The 13,877-nt window shown below is 33.7% G+C and overlaps 1 protein-coding gene across 21 annotated transcripts in view; it reads left to right on the top strand.

The window, feature by feature from the left end:
- Nucleotides 1–13,877, top strand: part of LOC106064344 (talin-1) — a 95,602-nt gene that overhangs the window by 51,468 nt on the left and 30,257 nt on the right. For 14 of the 21 annotated variants that reach the window (XM_056017175.1, XM_056017183.1, XM_056017188.1 and 11 more), the window contains 20 exons: nucleotides 83–298; nucleotides 758–871; nucleotides 1,341–1,486; nucleotides 2,143–2,257; nucleotides 2,390–2,503; nucleotides 3,177–3,425; nucleotides 3,715–3,843; nucleotides 3,969–4,052; nucleotides 4,353–4,580; nucleotides 5,028–5,147; nucleotides 5,638–5,780; nucleotides 6,316–6,510; nucleotides 7,296–7,389; nucleotides 8,019–8,108; nucleotides 8,212–8,334; nucleotides 8,490–8,633; nucleotides 9,785–9,805; nucleotides 10,625–10,654; nucleotides 13,348–13,509; nucleotides 13,660–13,800. In XM_056017175.1, coding sequence (XP_055873150.1) covers nucleotides 83–298; nucleotides 758–871; nucleotides 1,341–1,486; nucleotides 2,143–2,257; nucleotides 2,390–2,503; nucleotides 3,177–3,425; nucleotides 3,715–3,843; nucleotides 3,969–4,052; nucleotides 4,353–4,580; nucleotides 5,028–5,147; nucleotides 5,638–5,780; nucleotides 6,316–6,510; nucleotides 7,296–7,389; nucleotides 8,019–8,108; nucleotides 8,212–8,334; nucleotides 8,490–8,633; nucleotides 9,785–9,805; nucleotides 10,625–10,654; nucleotides 13,348–13,509; nucleotides 13,660–13,800 — 2,658 coding nt within the window. Of the gene's footprint in view, nucleotides 1–82; nucleotides 299–757; nucleotides 872–1,340; nucleotides 1,487–2,142; nucleotides 2,258–2,389; nucleotides 2,504–3,176; nucleotides 3,426–3,714; nucleotides 3,844–3,968; nucleotides 4,053–4,352; nucleotides 4,581–5,027; nucleotides 5,148–5,637; nucleotides 5,781–6,315; nucleotides 6,511–7,295; nucleotides 7,390–8,018; nucleotides 8,109–8,211; nucleotides 8,335–8,489; nucleotides 8,634–9,784; nucleotides 9,806–10,624; nucleotides 10,655–11,537; nucleotides 11,550–13,347; nucleotides 13,510–13,659; nucleotides 13,801–13,877 lie in introns of all 21 variants that reach the window. The other 7 variants (XM_056017189.1, XM_056017190.1, XM_056017191.1 and 4 more) reach the window with 5 other exon arrangements.

Below are 13,877 nucleotides of genomic sequence, written 5' to 3' on the forward strand. Positions count from 1 at the left end.
TTTAAAACTATTAATTTTCATCAATTTAATTGAAAATTGAAGGTTTAAATAATTTATTGGATGGTGTTTTTGACCTCACTAGGTGGTAGCACCAACTATTGGGCACCCAGCTTGCCAGGAGCAACTTATTGAAGCAGCTAAACTAGTTGCCAAGTCAGTAGAAGGCATTGTGGAATCCTCTCAGGCAGCATGTAAAGATGACCACCTGTTACAAGACCTAGGCTCTGCTGCTACTGCTGTTACCAGAGCCTTGAATGACCTGCTTCTGCACATCAAGAAAGCTGCCCACCCTGCACGGGTTGGTTAACACTTTTGTTTTGAGTTTTCATTACCAATTATCACAATTAATTCTTTATAATGTTGGAACTACTAATAACTAGTGAAAGAGTGATTTTAACTTATATATTAAAATTTGTTTTTCACTCTAAAATCTCTGTAAGTGCATGCCTAATAAAGGGAATCAATTAACTGTCTAGTTTTTTTAATTTTTAAATTCCTTTTTTAAATTAAATTTTAATTGTTTAATGAAATTTAAAATATCTTGAGATTCCAAGAAGTTTCATGGCATTCCAACATTGGACTGTTCCTAAAAAATAAACATTAATGAGTTATAGTTTTTCTAGCAAAGCGAAAATAAATCTTAGACTTTGTAACAGTGTAACATATATTTAGCCAGGAAACTGTATAGTAGTAACAGTTGTTGAGGAATAAATAATTACTTTCAAGGTATGACATTTCTATTTTATCAATTGTTCAGGCTAATGAGCAGCATGAGGAGGCAGTGGATACAATCATCAATGTTACAGACCGTCTGTTCAGTTCAGTTGGGGATGCTCATGAGATGGTGAAACAAGCCAAACAGCTAGCCCAGGTAGAACTAGATGATTCACTTTGTAAACATAACATTTTTTCTTATATTACAAGAAAACACAAGAGAGAAATCAAGATTAGCAGAAACTGTTCAACAGGATACACATGTAAAACAAAAAACATTTATAGGATAGAAAGTGAAAATGTTGATTTCAGAAAAATTCAATAAGATAAGGGACAATCAGAAACCTCAAAATAAGGTCATTACTTTGCTAAGAATTGTCTGTTGAAGTTAAATAAGACCAAATGACAATATAATTGTTTTTTTCAAGATAACAAATCTTGAATGTGACTCACAGCCCTATTTAGTATCTAATAATAATGAAAAATAAAACCTTCTTTGTTAGATGTAGGCCACAATTAAGTTATTCCCTACAACTGCATGATTCTCACTCATTTGAAAACAAATTATTGTTAAGTGTATTTCAATTAGATAAGTTTCAATGAAAATACCTTTTTTTTTTGTCAAGGCTACATCCACCCTGGTGAGTGCCATTCGAGGACAAGCAGATGATCACACAGACTCTGACACACAGAAGAGACTTCTGGCTGCAGCCAAACAGCTAGCTGATGCCACAGCTAAACTGGTAGAGGCAGCTAAAGGATGTGCCTCAAGGTAACACAAGTATTTTGATGATGTTAAGAAATAGATTGAACACAAGTTTTAATAGAATGTATTTATGATGAAATGCTTTTTTACATTTTCTGTTTATATTTGGCCTCAAACAATAAACAAAATATTTACTTATAAATTTAATTTTCTTGTTATGCTTGCCTAAATTTAGTAAAGGCCCTTTTTTTTTCTTCTCAAATGATAAAACATCATATGCTTTCAGTTTACTGTTGACACGCATTTTTGTGTCTTCAATTTTTAAATCTTGACATAATCTCAAGTTTCATATCTCATCTCTGCCTGTGGTCCCTTCTGCTTCATAGGCCACCAACCAGCTTCCTCCAGGCCTCTGGGTTCTAGGCGAGTCCCTCCTACTGTCCCCACGTCTTGCCCATCTGCTTGGCATTTGCTTTCAAATCGCAGTGCCATGTATTCCTGGGTTGTCCCCTCTTCCTTAATTCCTTGGGGGTTCCAAGTTAAAGCTTGCCTGTTATGTAGGGTGCAGGCTTGAAAAGGGTGTGACCTACCCATCTCCAGCTTCTCTGAAGGCTATCTCCTTCAAGTAGAATGTCAAGTTTAGAACTGATAAATGTTTTGTCTCCAAGTTAGACCATCTTTTGCTCTTAGTTTATCACTGACCAAATGTATTCTCCTTACAGTCCCAATGATTCAAACCAGCAACAGATGCTAAGGACAGCAGCTGAAGAACTTCGTTCAGCCACCAACACTGCAGCAAGCAATGCTTTGAAGAAGAGACTGATGACTAACCTTGAGGTGAGTGCCTTAATCTCGCTTGCTGGTGCACTGTTAGTTTTCAGGAAGTTAAAGCCATCAGACTTATTGCTTGGCAGCTGTAATTTATTTTAGTGTTTGCTAAAACTTGACTTTTTGTTTGTTTTGCTATAGAACTGTGCCAATCAGGCTGCTGCTGCAGCAACACAACTTATCAGTGCATCTAACCAAGCCTACAAGACTAATTGTAATCCATCATCCAATCAACAAATGGCCACAGCTGCACAGGTAAAAAAGAAATGTTTCTTATGGATGCAGGGGGAAAATGTACAGTGAAAAAGTAAAAGCTGTAGTCATGTTAATATTATACCCGACTGATTCCATTAATGTTTTCATCTTCAATAGTTAATAGGATTTGAATCTGGCTTGAGCAGAGTTGTGTTTACTGAGTGCCTAAAGGCAGCACGGAAAACCTTCTCAAAGGTACCCCCTTCCCTCCACTGACTGAGTGGTAAAGCGGTTTGCTTTCGAACCAGGGTTTGAGTCCTGGTGAAGACTGGAATTTTTAAATTCAGGATCTTCTGGCCTCTCTGAGTCCACCCTGCTCTAATGGGCACCTGACATTAGTTGGGGAAAAGTAAAGTTGGTTGGTCATTGTGCTGGCTACATCACACCCTCATTAATTGTAGGCTACAGAAACAGATGACCTTTACATCAACTGCCCTATAGACCACAAGGTCTGAAAGGGCAACGTTACTTTTACTCTTCCCTGAGGACCTTTTTATATGGCCATAGAATTTTAGTTTTATGCAAATGTGGTGCCATGAAAATCAGTAGAATGAGAATAATATAATTTTTTGTTGTTGTTTAATGATGTACTGACATGAACCACCAGTGACTATATCTAAAACTTCCACAACATTAGTTTTGAGTTTTTTGCTCACTTTTATATTTGTTGCAGAATCTGGACCAACAGATTCCAACTCTGGTTCAAGCAATGAGAGCTGTCCAGCGTCATCCTGACAGTGCTACAGCCCAGCTGGCTCTCATCAATGCCAGCCAGGACTTCATCCAGCCTGCAAGTCGTCTGATAGGGGCAGCGAATGCCTCAGCACCCACTGTCTCAGACCAGGCCGCTGCCCTGAACCTACACAATGCTGTGAAGTTCATGTCCAGTGCTGTGGCTGAACTAAGGTCTGCTGCAGGCAAGGTGAGATAGTTAAATTACTTCATATAATTTTTTTTTTTTCAAGTTACTGTAGGTTACACATGAAATTAAACAATTTTGTAACTAGTAAAAGAATATGTGACTAAGTGATAAAGAGATAAAATCCTGGAGATTAACTCCATGAGTAAATGTAATGAAAATAGGGTGTTAGAAATCAGTTACCCCAGCTAATTAATACAATATATTGTTGCTCTTTACGCTTTCAAAAATCCTGCCCTACATTACTAGCCAGAGGAAACAGTTGAAAGTGTCTGTTTATATTTTTTGCCAGGCCCAAGAAGCTTGCACCTCTTTAGAAATCGACAGTGCCTTGGATCAACTTGGAGATCTGGAGCAAGATATAGCAGATATCAAGCAAGCAGCCATGTCAGGCCGGCTGACAAGACTTCCAGGAGAAACAGTAAGGAAGATGGGAGTGATGCCAACTACAGTTTTAGTTAAAATTAAACTGTTTGTGTGAATGTTTGGTTTGTTAGCTAAACTTGTATAAACATGCTGACCCTTTTATTTTGTATTTTCCACTAGGCTGAGGGATGTGCCACACAGTTAGGAACAACATCTAAAACTGTCGGCTCTTCTATGGCTCAGCTTTTGACTGCAGCTGCACAGGTAAGCAGAGAAGTTATCTCTCACATTTAAACAGAAAATAAAAGAATAGAATAAAATAAAGCATTTTATTCATATTGTTATATCTGCATTATTTACGATTAAATCTTCTTAACTTAATTGAGTGACTTCCATAAGTGCTAATACCGTTCCATAAAACAATGACAGTTGAAAAAGGAGACTTATAATTTAATTACAGAACAGACTTATCTTGTATTTTTATATGTATCCTGTAGAAAGAAATGTTTTTCAAACTTTTTTTTTTCCACCTTGTAATGGAGCATGTTTAATATTGTCTTGAAGGGAAACGAAGATTATGTTGGTATAGCTGCCAGGGACACTGTGAATGCCCTTAAGATACTAGTGAGCTCTGTCCGTGGTGTGGCTGCCACCACTGAAGACAAACAGATCCAGCAGACTATCCTGGACAACGCTAGGGATGTCATCAACCAGTCCATCCGGCTACTGGAGGAGGCCAAATATGCAATGAATGACCCAAGCAATCCTGAGAATCAGCAGAGACTTTCCCAGGTATTTATTCCATATTATGTTGTTGTCTTTATAACTGTTAAATAATTATAAAATTCTGAGCATTTTTCTGGCTAATTTCAAACAGCTGCCTTTGAAATTGTGCAACTTTTAAATATCACTAATTAACCTTTAAGTATCAATCTATAAATTATTGATTTTGTGGGGTGTTTGTCTGAGAGGCATAAACCATTTGGCTACCTATCAAGAAGGCTCGAGTTCAAGACCCACCTAAAGCTGAGTTGTTTGCTGATCACCTGAAGGCAGCATTGAAACCTTCTCCCAGATACCAGCTCCCCCACTGGGAGACTGGACCATAGTACACTGAGACTGCTATTGCATGAAAGATGCATTATGCTAAAGCAATTAGAAATTTTGATATGTACATACATCATCATAGAAGTACAAAGGTTACCACTCAAATTATATGTGTCTTATTAATACTCTCAGGTGGCCAAGTCCGTGTCCAATGCTCTCAATAACTGTGTGAACTGCCTCCCGGGACAGAGAGACATAGACAACGCTATCAGGCTGATTACACAAAGCTCTCAGAACCTTTCCAATCCAAGGGTTTGTTTGTTAATTATACAACAATTTTATTTTTTAAAAAAGTAGCTTTGTTAAAGTTTTGATCAAACAATCAGGAAGGTATTTTAAGGGCGTTGTAATAATAATAGTAAACTGTTTTTTTTTTACAAACTCTAAAGTTTAATCTGCATTAGAAATTATTAAAATGGATTGCTCTTTAAAGCTGTAATCCAAAAGACTATTATAAAAATCTTATTTGCATACAACAAAACACAAGTGGAAGTTTAAAAGATTTTCATAGAATTATTTTGTTGAGTTTATGAAAATAAAATAAAAAACACATAGAAATACCATGTGTAGTTAATAGTTGGGCTTTTTCTGTTATTTGTAATTCACACACCTTAATAACTGCCACTTTCTTGGCAACTATCTATTCTAGTTGAAGCCAGAAATTCTAGATGTGTTAAAAGAAATCTTTCATTTACTTGCTTGAGACTAAAAGTTCTAAGTAGAATACATTTGTTTCCCACAGTTCCCTCCAACATCTAAGAGCTACCAGGAGGTACAGAATGATATGAACAATGCTGCTGTCAACCTGAACCAAGCAGCCAGTGATATAGTGTCTTCATCCAGGGTAACCACCCAGCACTTGGCAGAGTCCACCACTAGATACAGGTAATGTTTAGCCTTTTTTCTCCTCTGCAAAACATGCCCCTCAGTTTTATAGTGACTTCATAAAATTCCTTCTACACCATGTGTAGAAGTCATTACAGGAGAGATAATGTAGAGATATTTTTCATAAGTCAAAACTAAAAACAGCTTCTCCCACTTCTCTCCACTTAAACAAAACAAAAAAGAAATATCCACATGGTAAAATATAACTAAGGATTTGTTTCTGTTGTACATGTTTTGTTTGGATATTGAAGATTAGTACACCGTAGCCCAAGCCTGTTGCAGGGATGGTTTGAACCCAGGACCATAGAGAAAACAGTCCAGAGTGCATGCCAGACAGCCATCCTTTGCATCCAGCACCATTTGCCTTCCCCCCCCCCCTTCCCCTATATACTTCAGATAATTTAAAAGTGTTACAGTTTTTGATGCAAATATGTTTTTGGTTTGTACTAGGTGCTTCTAGTTTAAAAAATAATTAACCACAATGCATTTGAAGCTTAGATTAAGTTTGATGTCAAGAAATATTTGATTGTTTCAGCCATCATTATGAAGACTTTGTCCACTCTGGTTTGGTCATGGCTGGAGTCTCCAAAGACCTGGAGACACAAAACCAAATAGTTGGAGGACTGAAGAGTGTCTCCATGGTGTCCAGCAAACTGATGCTGGCTGCTAAGTCTGTGTCTGCTGACCCCAATGCACCAAACTCCAGAAACTTATTAGCCCAGGCTGCCAGGTTGGTTTCTGTTCTTTATATAACATGATGTTGGTCTACAAAAAGTCACATCATACAATTCTTTTTTCTATAAATATCAAATAAACATAATCTTATCAGATATATTAAAGACGTTACTTCAAAAACAAGATAATTACGTCCTACGCATTTCATGTGTCAATCTAGTTATGCATGTTAATCAATTACTTAAACTCTGCTAAATCATTATCAGGTTTTCCTGGCTGATTCAGGCAACCCATTTCATTTCTAATGAATTTGTTCTAGCGTATGGAATAAGAAATGTGCCTCTATCTTTGTGTCTTTCTGAGTATTTCATTAGGTTTTGTTTTTTCTATTTGTAAGTTATGTTTTAGTGTTTCATGTATTATAGCTACTTTACTTTTTATTCTTCTATCCTGAAGTGTCTATAAGTTTAGTGATGTTACTAATCAAACTGGAATATTTGTTTATTATAAATCTCACTGCTCTATTTTGTATTTGTTCTAGTTTCCTTATGTTTTCTTCAGTTAGCGATCCCAAACAGAAGACCCATATTCTAATATTGGCCTAACTTAAGTTAAATATATAATGCAAAAGGTTACACCTAAGTACAGGAAGTTTGGCACATCAGATGTTGTAGAGAACATTGAAAATGAATAATAACCATTGAAAAGTATTTCTAAGACAACTGCATACAAACGCTAGTAAAGTTACTTTGACATCTAAAGTATTGAACTTTTAATCATGTATACATATAACTTAACTGGCCATAACTGAAATATTTGTCTAACTATTGTGTGCTGCAGGGCTGTGACAGAAAGCATCAATCATTTGTTCAGTATCTGTACACAGTCAGCTCCTGGACAGAAGGAATGTGATAATGCCTTGCGACAAATCCAGGTACGTGCATCATTGTCACACAACTGCCTATGTGACTTTTAAAACAAGTTTTAATATTATTTATGTTTAAGGGCTAAAATACTTTTCTTTTGTTATCTTACTGGACTGCACATTTAGAATATATTTGAAGGTATTTAATTAATTTTGCATTATATAATAAATTATTTCATTTTAGTTGCTTATGTTATACAATTGTAATTGTATACATTTTTTAAAATTTAAATGGATAGAGTGCGTTTGTTTTGTTTATATGCCTTGTTTTGTTTATATGCGGTTCTTTACATTTTTTTAAATTTTATATTTTAAGGCTGCAATTATGAAAACACATTTAATTGTTATTACAGTTATATATCAGGAACCTGACACCAGTCAGTAGATGTCATTGATTGCTGATTCCTTAGTCTCGTTATATCTTCATTAATTAAAATGTTCAGAAATGGATGCAGTCATTTCTTCTGCTTGTTGATATCTAGGGAATGGAATTATTATTGTCCAATGTTATCTCAAGCCTGTCAATGAGTTTGAAGTTTTTTTTTAATTAACTTCATCAAGGAAAAATCAAAAGACAGAATAGCTTGATTGCTAATGAAAAAGAAATAAATGTGTAAATTGCTTGTGTGTTGTTTCAGATGATAGCCAGCATGTTAGACAATCCCAATGAGCCAGTCAGTGACTTGTCTTACTTTGATTCTCTGCAAGCAGTCATGGAGAAATCTAAGGTAATACAATCTACCATCTTTCTGTACAAAGTTGGGTTCTATTTCAATGTTAAGCCATGAGCTGCAGTAACAGAAACATTTTTCCTCTGGACTTGTATTGCAGGACCTGGGTGATGCCATGACTGGTATATCTAACCATGCTAAGAAACAGGACATGGATGAGTTCTGCAGCTCTGTACGGAACTTTGCTAACTCAGTCTGTGGTCTGACTGAAGCTTCTGTACAGGTTAGATGATATGTCCAGAATTCCAAGTTTTACATTTACTTGCTTTTTTTTTTTTTTTTTTTTTTTTTTTAAATAGCATAACTAGATAGCAATAGTTTATAGATTTAGAATTGAAACAGTATCAGCAAATGAATTTAAACTGAATTATTCTTCAGGCTGCTTACTTGGTGGGAATATCTGATCCAGCATCTGAACCAGGACGTCCTGGTGTGGTAGACCAAACCCAGTTTGCTAGAGCCAATCAAGCCATCCAAATGGCCTGCCAGAACTTGACCAATCCAGCTAGCTCACAGCAGCAGGTAAAAATTAATGTGCTATAAATAGCTACCAATCCAAAGCTAGGAAAACAAGAAAGAATAAACAAGTATTTTACAAACATCTTTTAGGAACTATACATACAGACACTGATTGAAAGCAAACACACCATATGCTAGACATACTAATGAGCTAACAACAGTCTTTGCAGAAGTCATTCAGCTTAGAATCTCCTTGATATGTATCTATTTATTCCACTCAGTAAGCAAGTCATATGTACTACTTCACTAATTAGTATTCTCAGAGTACATACAGTTAAACAAAACTTTTTTTTTTTTTTTTGTGTGTGGAATTTTTCTCTGTGTTGTATGAAAGGAATGCCACAGTAGCTGCTCAGTGTATTGAATACTAAACAAACTGTAGTACGACTTTTAATATACAACAAAAGCTGCATGAGTTTTTATACTACAATCTATCTATTTTGTTCAACAATTTTTTTTTCTTGTTTTGATTACATTTTTTTTTTTTAAATTTTCATTTTTTCCTCCTTATATATTATGTTTCCAAAATTTTGTAAAAAATCTATACGTATGACAGAAGTTTTCTTTAATCAATATGTATGGCAAAAGTTTTTACAAATTGTTACGTATGACTACAAAATTTTTAAATCTAAAGATAGGTTAAAGTTTTTAAAATCTTTAATATGATTAAAGTTTTTTTTAAATCTATATGTTCGACTAAAGTTTTTTTAAATCTATACTCATGGCCAAATTTTTTTTTTAAATCTATTCGTATGATGTAAAGTTTTTTTTTAATCTATACGTATGACTAAAGTTGTTTTTTTTTATCTATACATACGATTAAGTGTTTTCTCAATCTATACTTTTGACTAAATAAAAAAAAAACTATGCATATGATTAAAGTTTTTTTTAAAATCTGTACATATGATTATGTCTTTTTCAATCTATAGGTATGATTAAAGTTTTTTTAAAAATCCATATGTATGACAAGTTTTTTAAAAAATCTGTACGTATAACTAAAGTTTTTTTAAAAATCCATATGTATGACAAGTTTTTTAAAAAATCTGTACGTATAACTAAAGTTTTTAAAAAAATCTATACGTATGACATAACTGCTGTGGTCACCTGGCCACAAAAAAGAAAGACAAATAAAAATTATTTCCATTGTTACTCAGGGCACCAACACTCAGGCGCAGGTATGTTTCACTACTACTCAACATCATTTACCTGGTCTAAACTTCCCCCCTCCCCCCTCCTTGTTTAATGATGTGTAACATCTTAGGCTTTCTCCTAATACCATTATCTACTATATAATACTTGTTTATATTCTTACAAAACTACTCTATAACTCTAAGCTAATATGTTAAGAGTATAGCTCTCTACTTTTGTAAAATTGAATTCTGGGATATATAGATTCTTTTCTATAGTGAAAGAAAAAGTTTAGTGATTGGTCTGAAGTAGACAAGCTTTAACTTTATATTTATCACCTATTCATCTGATACAGATTTGCTTAATCTATGTAAACTATCATTTAGCCCACTGTGGTAGTTTGATATTGGAGTCATATAGAGCATTGATACGAATCAGTATAAAGCATTGTTTAGTGATAGTTATGTTTAGTCTCTATCCTACTTGGCATTTAAAACAAAAAAAGAAATCTAAAGTATATTATTTCAAACTTATTTGCATAAATCTTGGAAAAAGCAAATCAGCATAAAGGGATACTTTCAGTTGCAAGAGTTATTCACCTTGTTATTAATGACATAATCTCATCAGTAATTTAATCTTCTATTTTGTTTGATAATGTATTGACTTCATTAACGTCTGCTATAACTTGATTAAATGCTTTCAACTCAACTACAGCTGATATAAACATTAGTGAGAATTGATGTATTTATTCTATGTTAGAGGAGAGCTAATATACTCCTATCTCTAGTAATGTATCATTAAGGCTGACCTGTGTGAATCAAACCAAATCAGTTAATTTCTCTTATTCTCTTTTTTCCATTAACAAGTATTATGCCTCTTGGAATTTGCGTTCGATGGTAAGCCAACATCAGTGTAGTCTGACCAGCAACTAAAATAACCAACAAAATTTGTTCATTCCCTCTGCTACATAAAAAAAAGTGCATTTGCTAAATCTCTAGCACTCAAAGTTTATTTAAAACTTTATTCTTCCAGTTTGAATGTCACATATCACTTTTCTTTGTTAAAAAAAAACTTAATATTTTATTTTATGATTATGCACACAAAAAAGAAGAAAAAAAATACACCCCACATCTTTGGTTTATGTTCTAAACATAGAAAAAAAAATCAAAAACCTGAACTATTATATTGCAATAAGGCGTTTAGGGCAAAAGAAGATACAAATGATTGTTTGCAATGAATGCCTCAGAGACTTCAAAATGCATTAGATGTTTTAGTATTTCTAGATACAATGATCAATACTGGAAAAGTATTTTCTCTAGAAGTAGTCAATAAACTGTAGCCTGTAATGCAGAATCCCCATAAATGTTTTCTTTATTTCTCTTTTGTTCCTTTTTTTTAAATACAGCTTTTTAATTTACTGAATCTTTTTTTTTTTATATGTTGTTTGAGTTCTTAGATTTAAAACCAGAACAGGCTCTGTTTGTTGACACTATTTTAGAAGCTTTACATATTTTGTGTTGTTTTATTTTGTTTAAATAGTAATTTCTTCCTTCCCTATAGCTTCTAGCTTGTTGTTGTCACAGTCTTTATTCTACCACTGTCAGGTCACATCACTTCAACTATGTCATTGTTGGATGGGACACTTTCACTTGCCATCTAAATCTTTTTCTTTGTCTGTGTCTGTGTGTGTTTAACATTTAGACCATATTAATATGTGCTTAAAAAAACTAAAAAAAAAACAACTTTAACTGGGTCACACTTCTAAACTCCAACTTTCAGATTTGTTATCAAGTAAGTTTGTTTCAACATTTTCAACTTTTCATTTCATCATTTTTGTTTTGTTTTGTTTCTTTTATCTTTGAGAATTTTTATATTCCTTGAATGTTCTGTGGAAAAAAAAATGAAATATGGCAAAAAAAAAGGCTTTTTCTGATTTTTCATTTCAGTTATTACAGAGAATAATACCTAGAAAAGTAATTTAAAATTCTTGAGAAAAATCTTGTGAATAATAATAATAATAATAATTAAGAAATCACTTTGAAAAATAAATATGGTCTAATTGAACTAGGATTTAAATAACTGAGACGTTGAGAATAGCTTATCTCTAGATTTAAAACAAATAATTTTTAAAAACTTGATTTTACCCTGACATTTCTATGTATTTTGAACAAAATTGTCCCCCCCCCCTTCCCACCCATTATTACTCCTTCCCACTTTCTCCTTTGTGTTTCTCAGCCATGTATAAAATCAAATTGAAACTTTAAGGAAAAAAATATTCAGTACTAGAATCTTGTACACATAATGTTGGTAGATATGTGAAATCATTGTGACCCTCTAATAAATAACATACTGACACTTACTTCAAGCCTGCATGGGACTCACTAGAATAATGACAACATCTGTTTAGCCAGTTTAACTTATCTGGCAGTGTACACTTGTACAACTGGAATGAATCTCATTTCTTTGAACTTGCTGCTCCTGTTGCAATGTTGTTCTTTTTCCTCCTATAACTTGTAAAACTAAGTCAACATTTCTAAGGCATTGTTTACAAAGAAATGTCTAATACTATAAGACCTTGGACATTGTAGGAGACTGAATGAATAAAATTAAAATTAGTTTGTGTTAATGGATCGATTAAAAAATGATTTGGTTCATATGTTCTTATGTAATCTATTCAAAACCTTGGTTTTATTTTCTGTTAATTCTTATTGTTTTGGCATGCAGTAAGACTAATGGCTCCCCCCCAAAGTGAGCTTTAATATATTAGTAAACTGAGCTAAAAAAACATTAATAATTACAAGGACTATTTATTGACATATTACCATATTTCATGGAAGTATTGTCAATTTCTTTTTTTTTTATTGAGCTTTTAGAAGTTTTTGATAAATAGCATTCCTTTGTTATTGGCATAGAGCTTGTAGTAAGACATTTATAATAATTCCATTCAATGTTAAACTTTAATACTGTTCTGTGCTAATAGATTAAATATTCATGAATTCAATCTTGCGCTGTCGTTGAGCTATTAGTCTTATATTTTTGGTTGAAATTCAGCATGTTGATTGTTTTGTTGTTTCTTTTAAAACACTTTTTTGTTTGGTTCTTGTACTTGTTTTAATTTTTCTAATTGTGCTAAAGAAAATATTAACTCTTAATTTGGATGTAAACAGAAACATTGTCTCACTGCAGAGTTGGTATACATCAGTGTTATCCTTGCAGAGCGTGTTACTGTAAACTCATTTAACATTGTGTAGAGTATAAAGATTTGATATTTAACCCCATTTCATTTGAGTTAATATCTTTATAATCTCTTATATTCTGTTTTCATACATTTATTACTTCTAGTGTATTTATGTAATATTTAAAAAAAAAAAGAAGTTATGTCCCTCTACCTCTTGTTCAAGGAGATGTGAGCACAGAAACACTATTAAGATGACTGACCTTACATCTGATGCTTACCAGTTAACCAAATGACTTTTGTTAGTTGTTGTCTTGGTTTTCTTGTTGCCTGGATATTTGGCATGGACTTTTCTTTCAGTTTCCTTATTGTATTATCAGTCTCTAACAGTTATTTTATCTAACTTCTATTCAGGTTTTGTCTGCTGCAACAGTTGTGGCCAAGCACACATCCTCCCTTTGCAACTCTTGCCGGCTGGCATCTTCCAAGACTGCCAACCCTGTGGCCAAGAGGCATTTTGTCCAGAGTGCTAAAGATGTGGCCAATAGTACTGCCAGTTTGGTGAAAGCCATTAAGGTAATAGATTTCGTGTATCAGGATTAATAAAAGCACTTTTGTTTGAAAGTCTACTTATATTAAATTTGAAATGGTGTATAAAATTTGAAATTCTCATAATTGTACTATTACAAGTGTTGATCTGCTTGAGATTGTGTGTTTGTTACCCAGGCTTTGGACAGTGACTTCACTGATGAGAACAGGCAGAAATGTGCTGAAGCTGCCAGACCACTCATCAATGCAGTAGATGAGCTGACAACATTTGCCTCATCGCCAGAGTTTGCCAGTAAACCTGCTAAGATAAGTGCTCAGGTAAGACTCACATCTTTATTATGTTAGCCAGACCATTTATCTTGCCTTCAGGCTCAGTAAAGTCTCAATAGTGAATC

The sequence above is a fragment of the Biomphalaria glabrata genome, chromosome 18 (genome assembly GCF_947242115.1).
Source record: "Biomphalaria glabrata chromosome 18, xgBioGlab47.1, whole genome shotgun sequence".
In the NCBI taxonomy this organism is placed as follows: domain Eukaryota; kingdom Metazoa; phylum Mollusca; class Gastropoda; family Planorbidae; genus Biomphalaria; species Biomphalaria glabrata.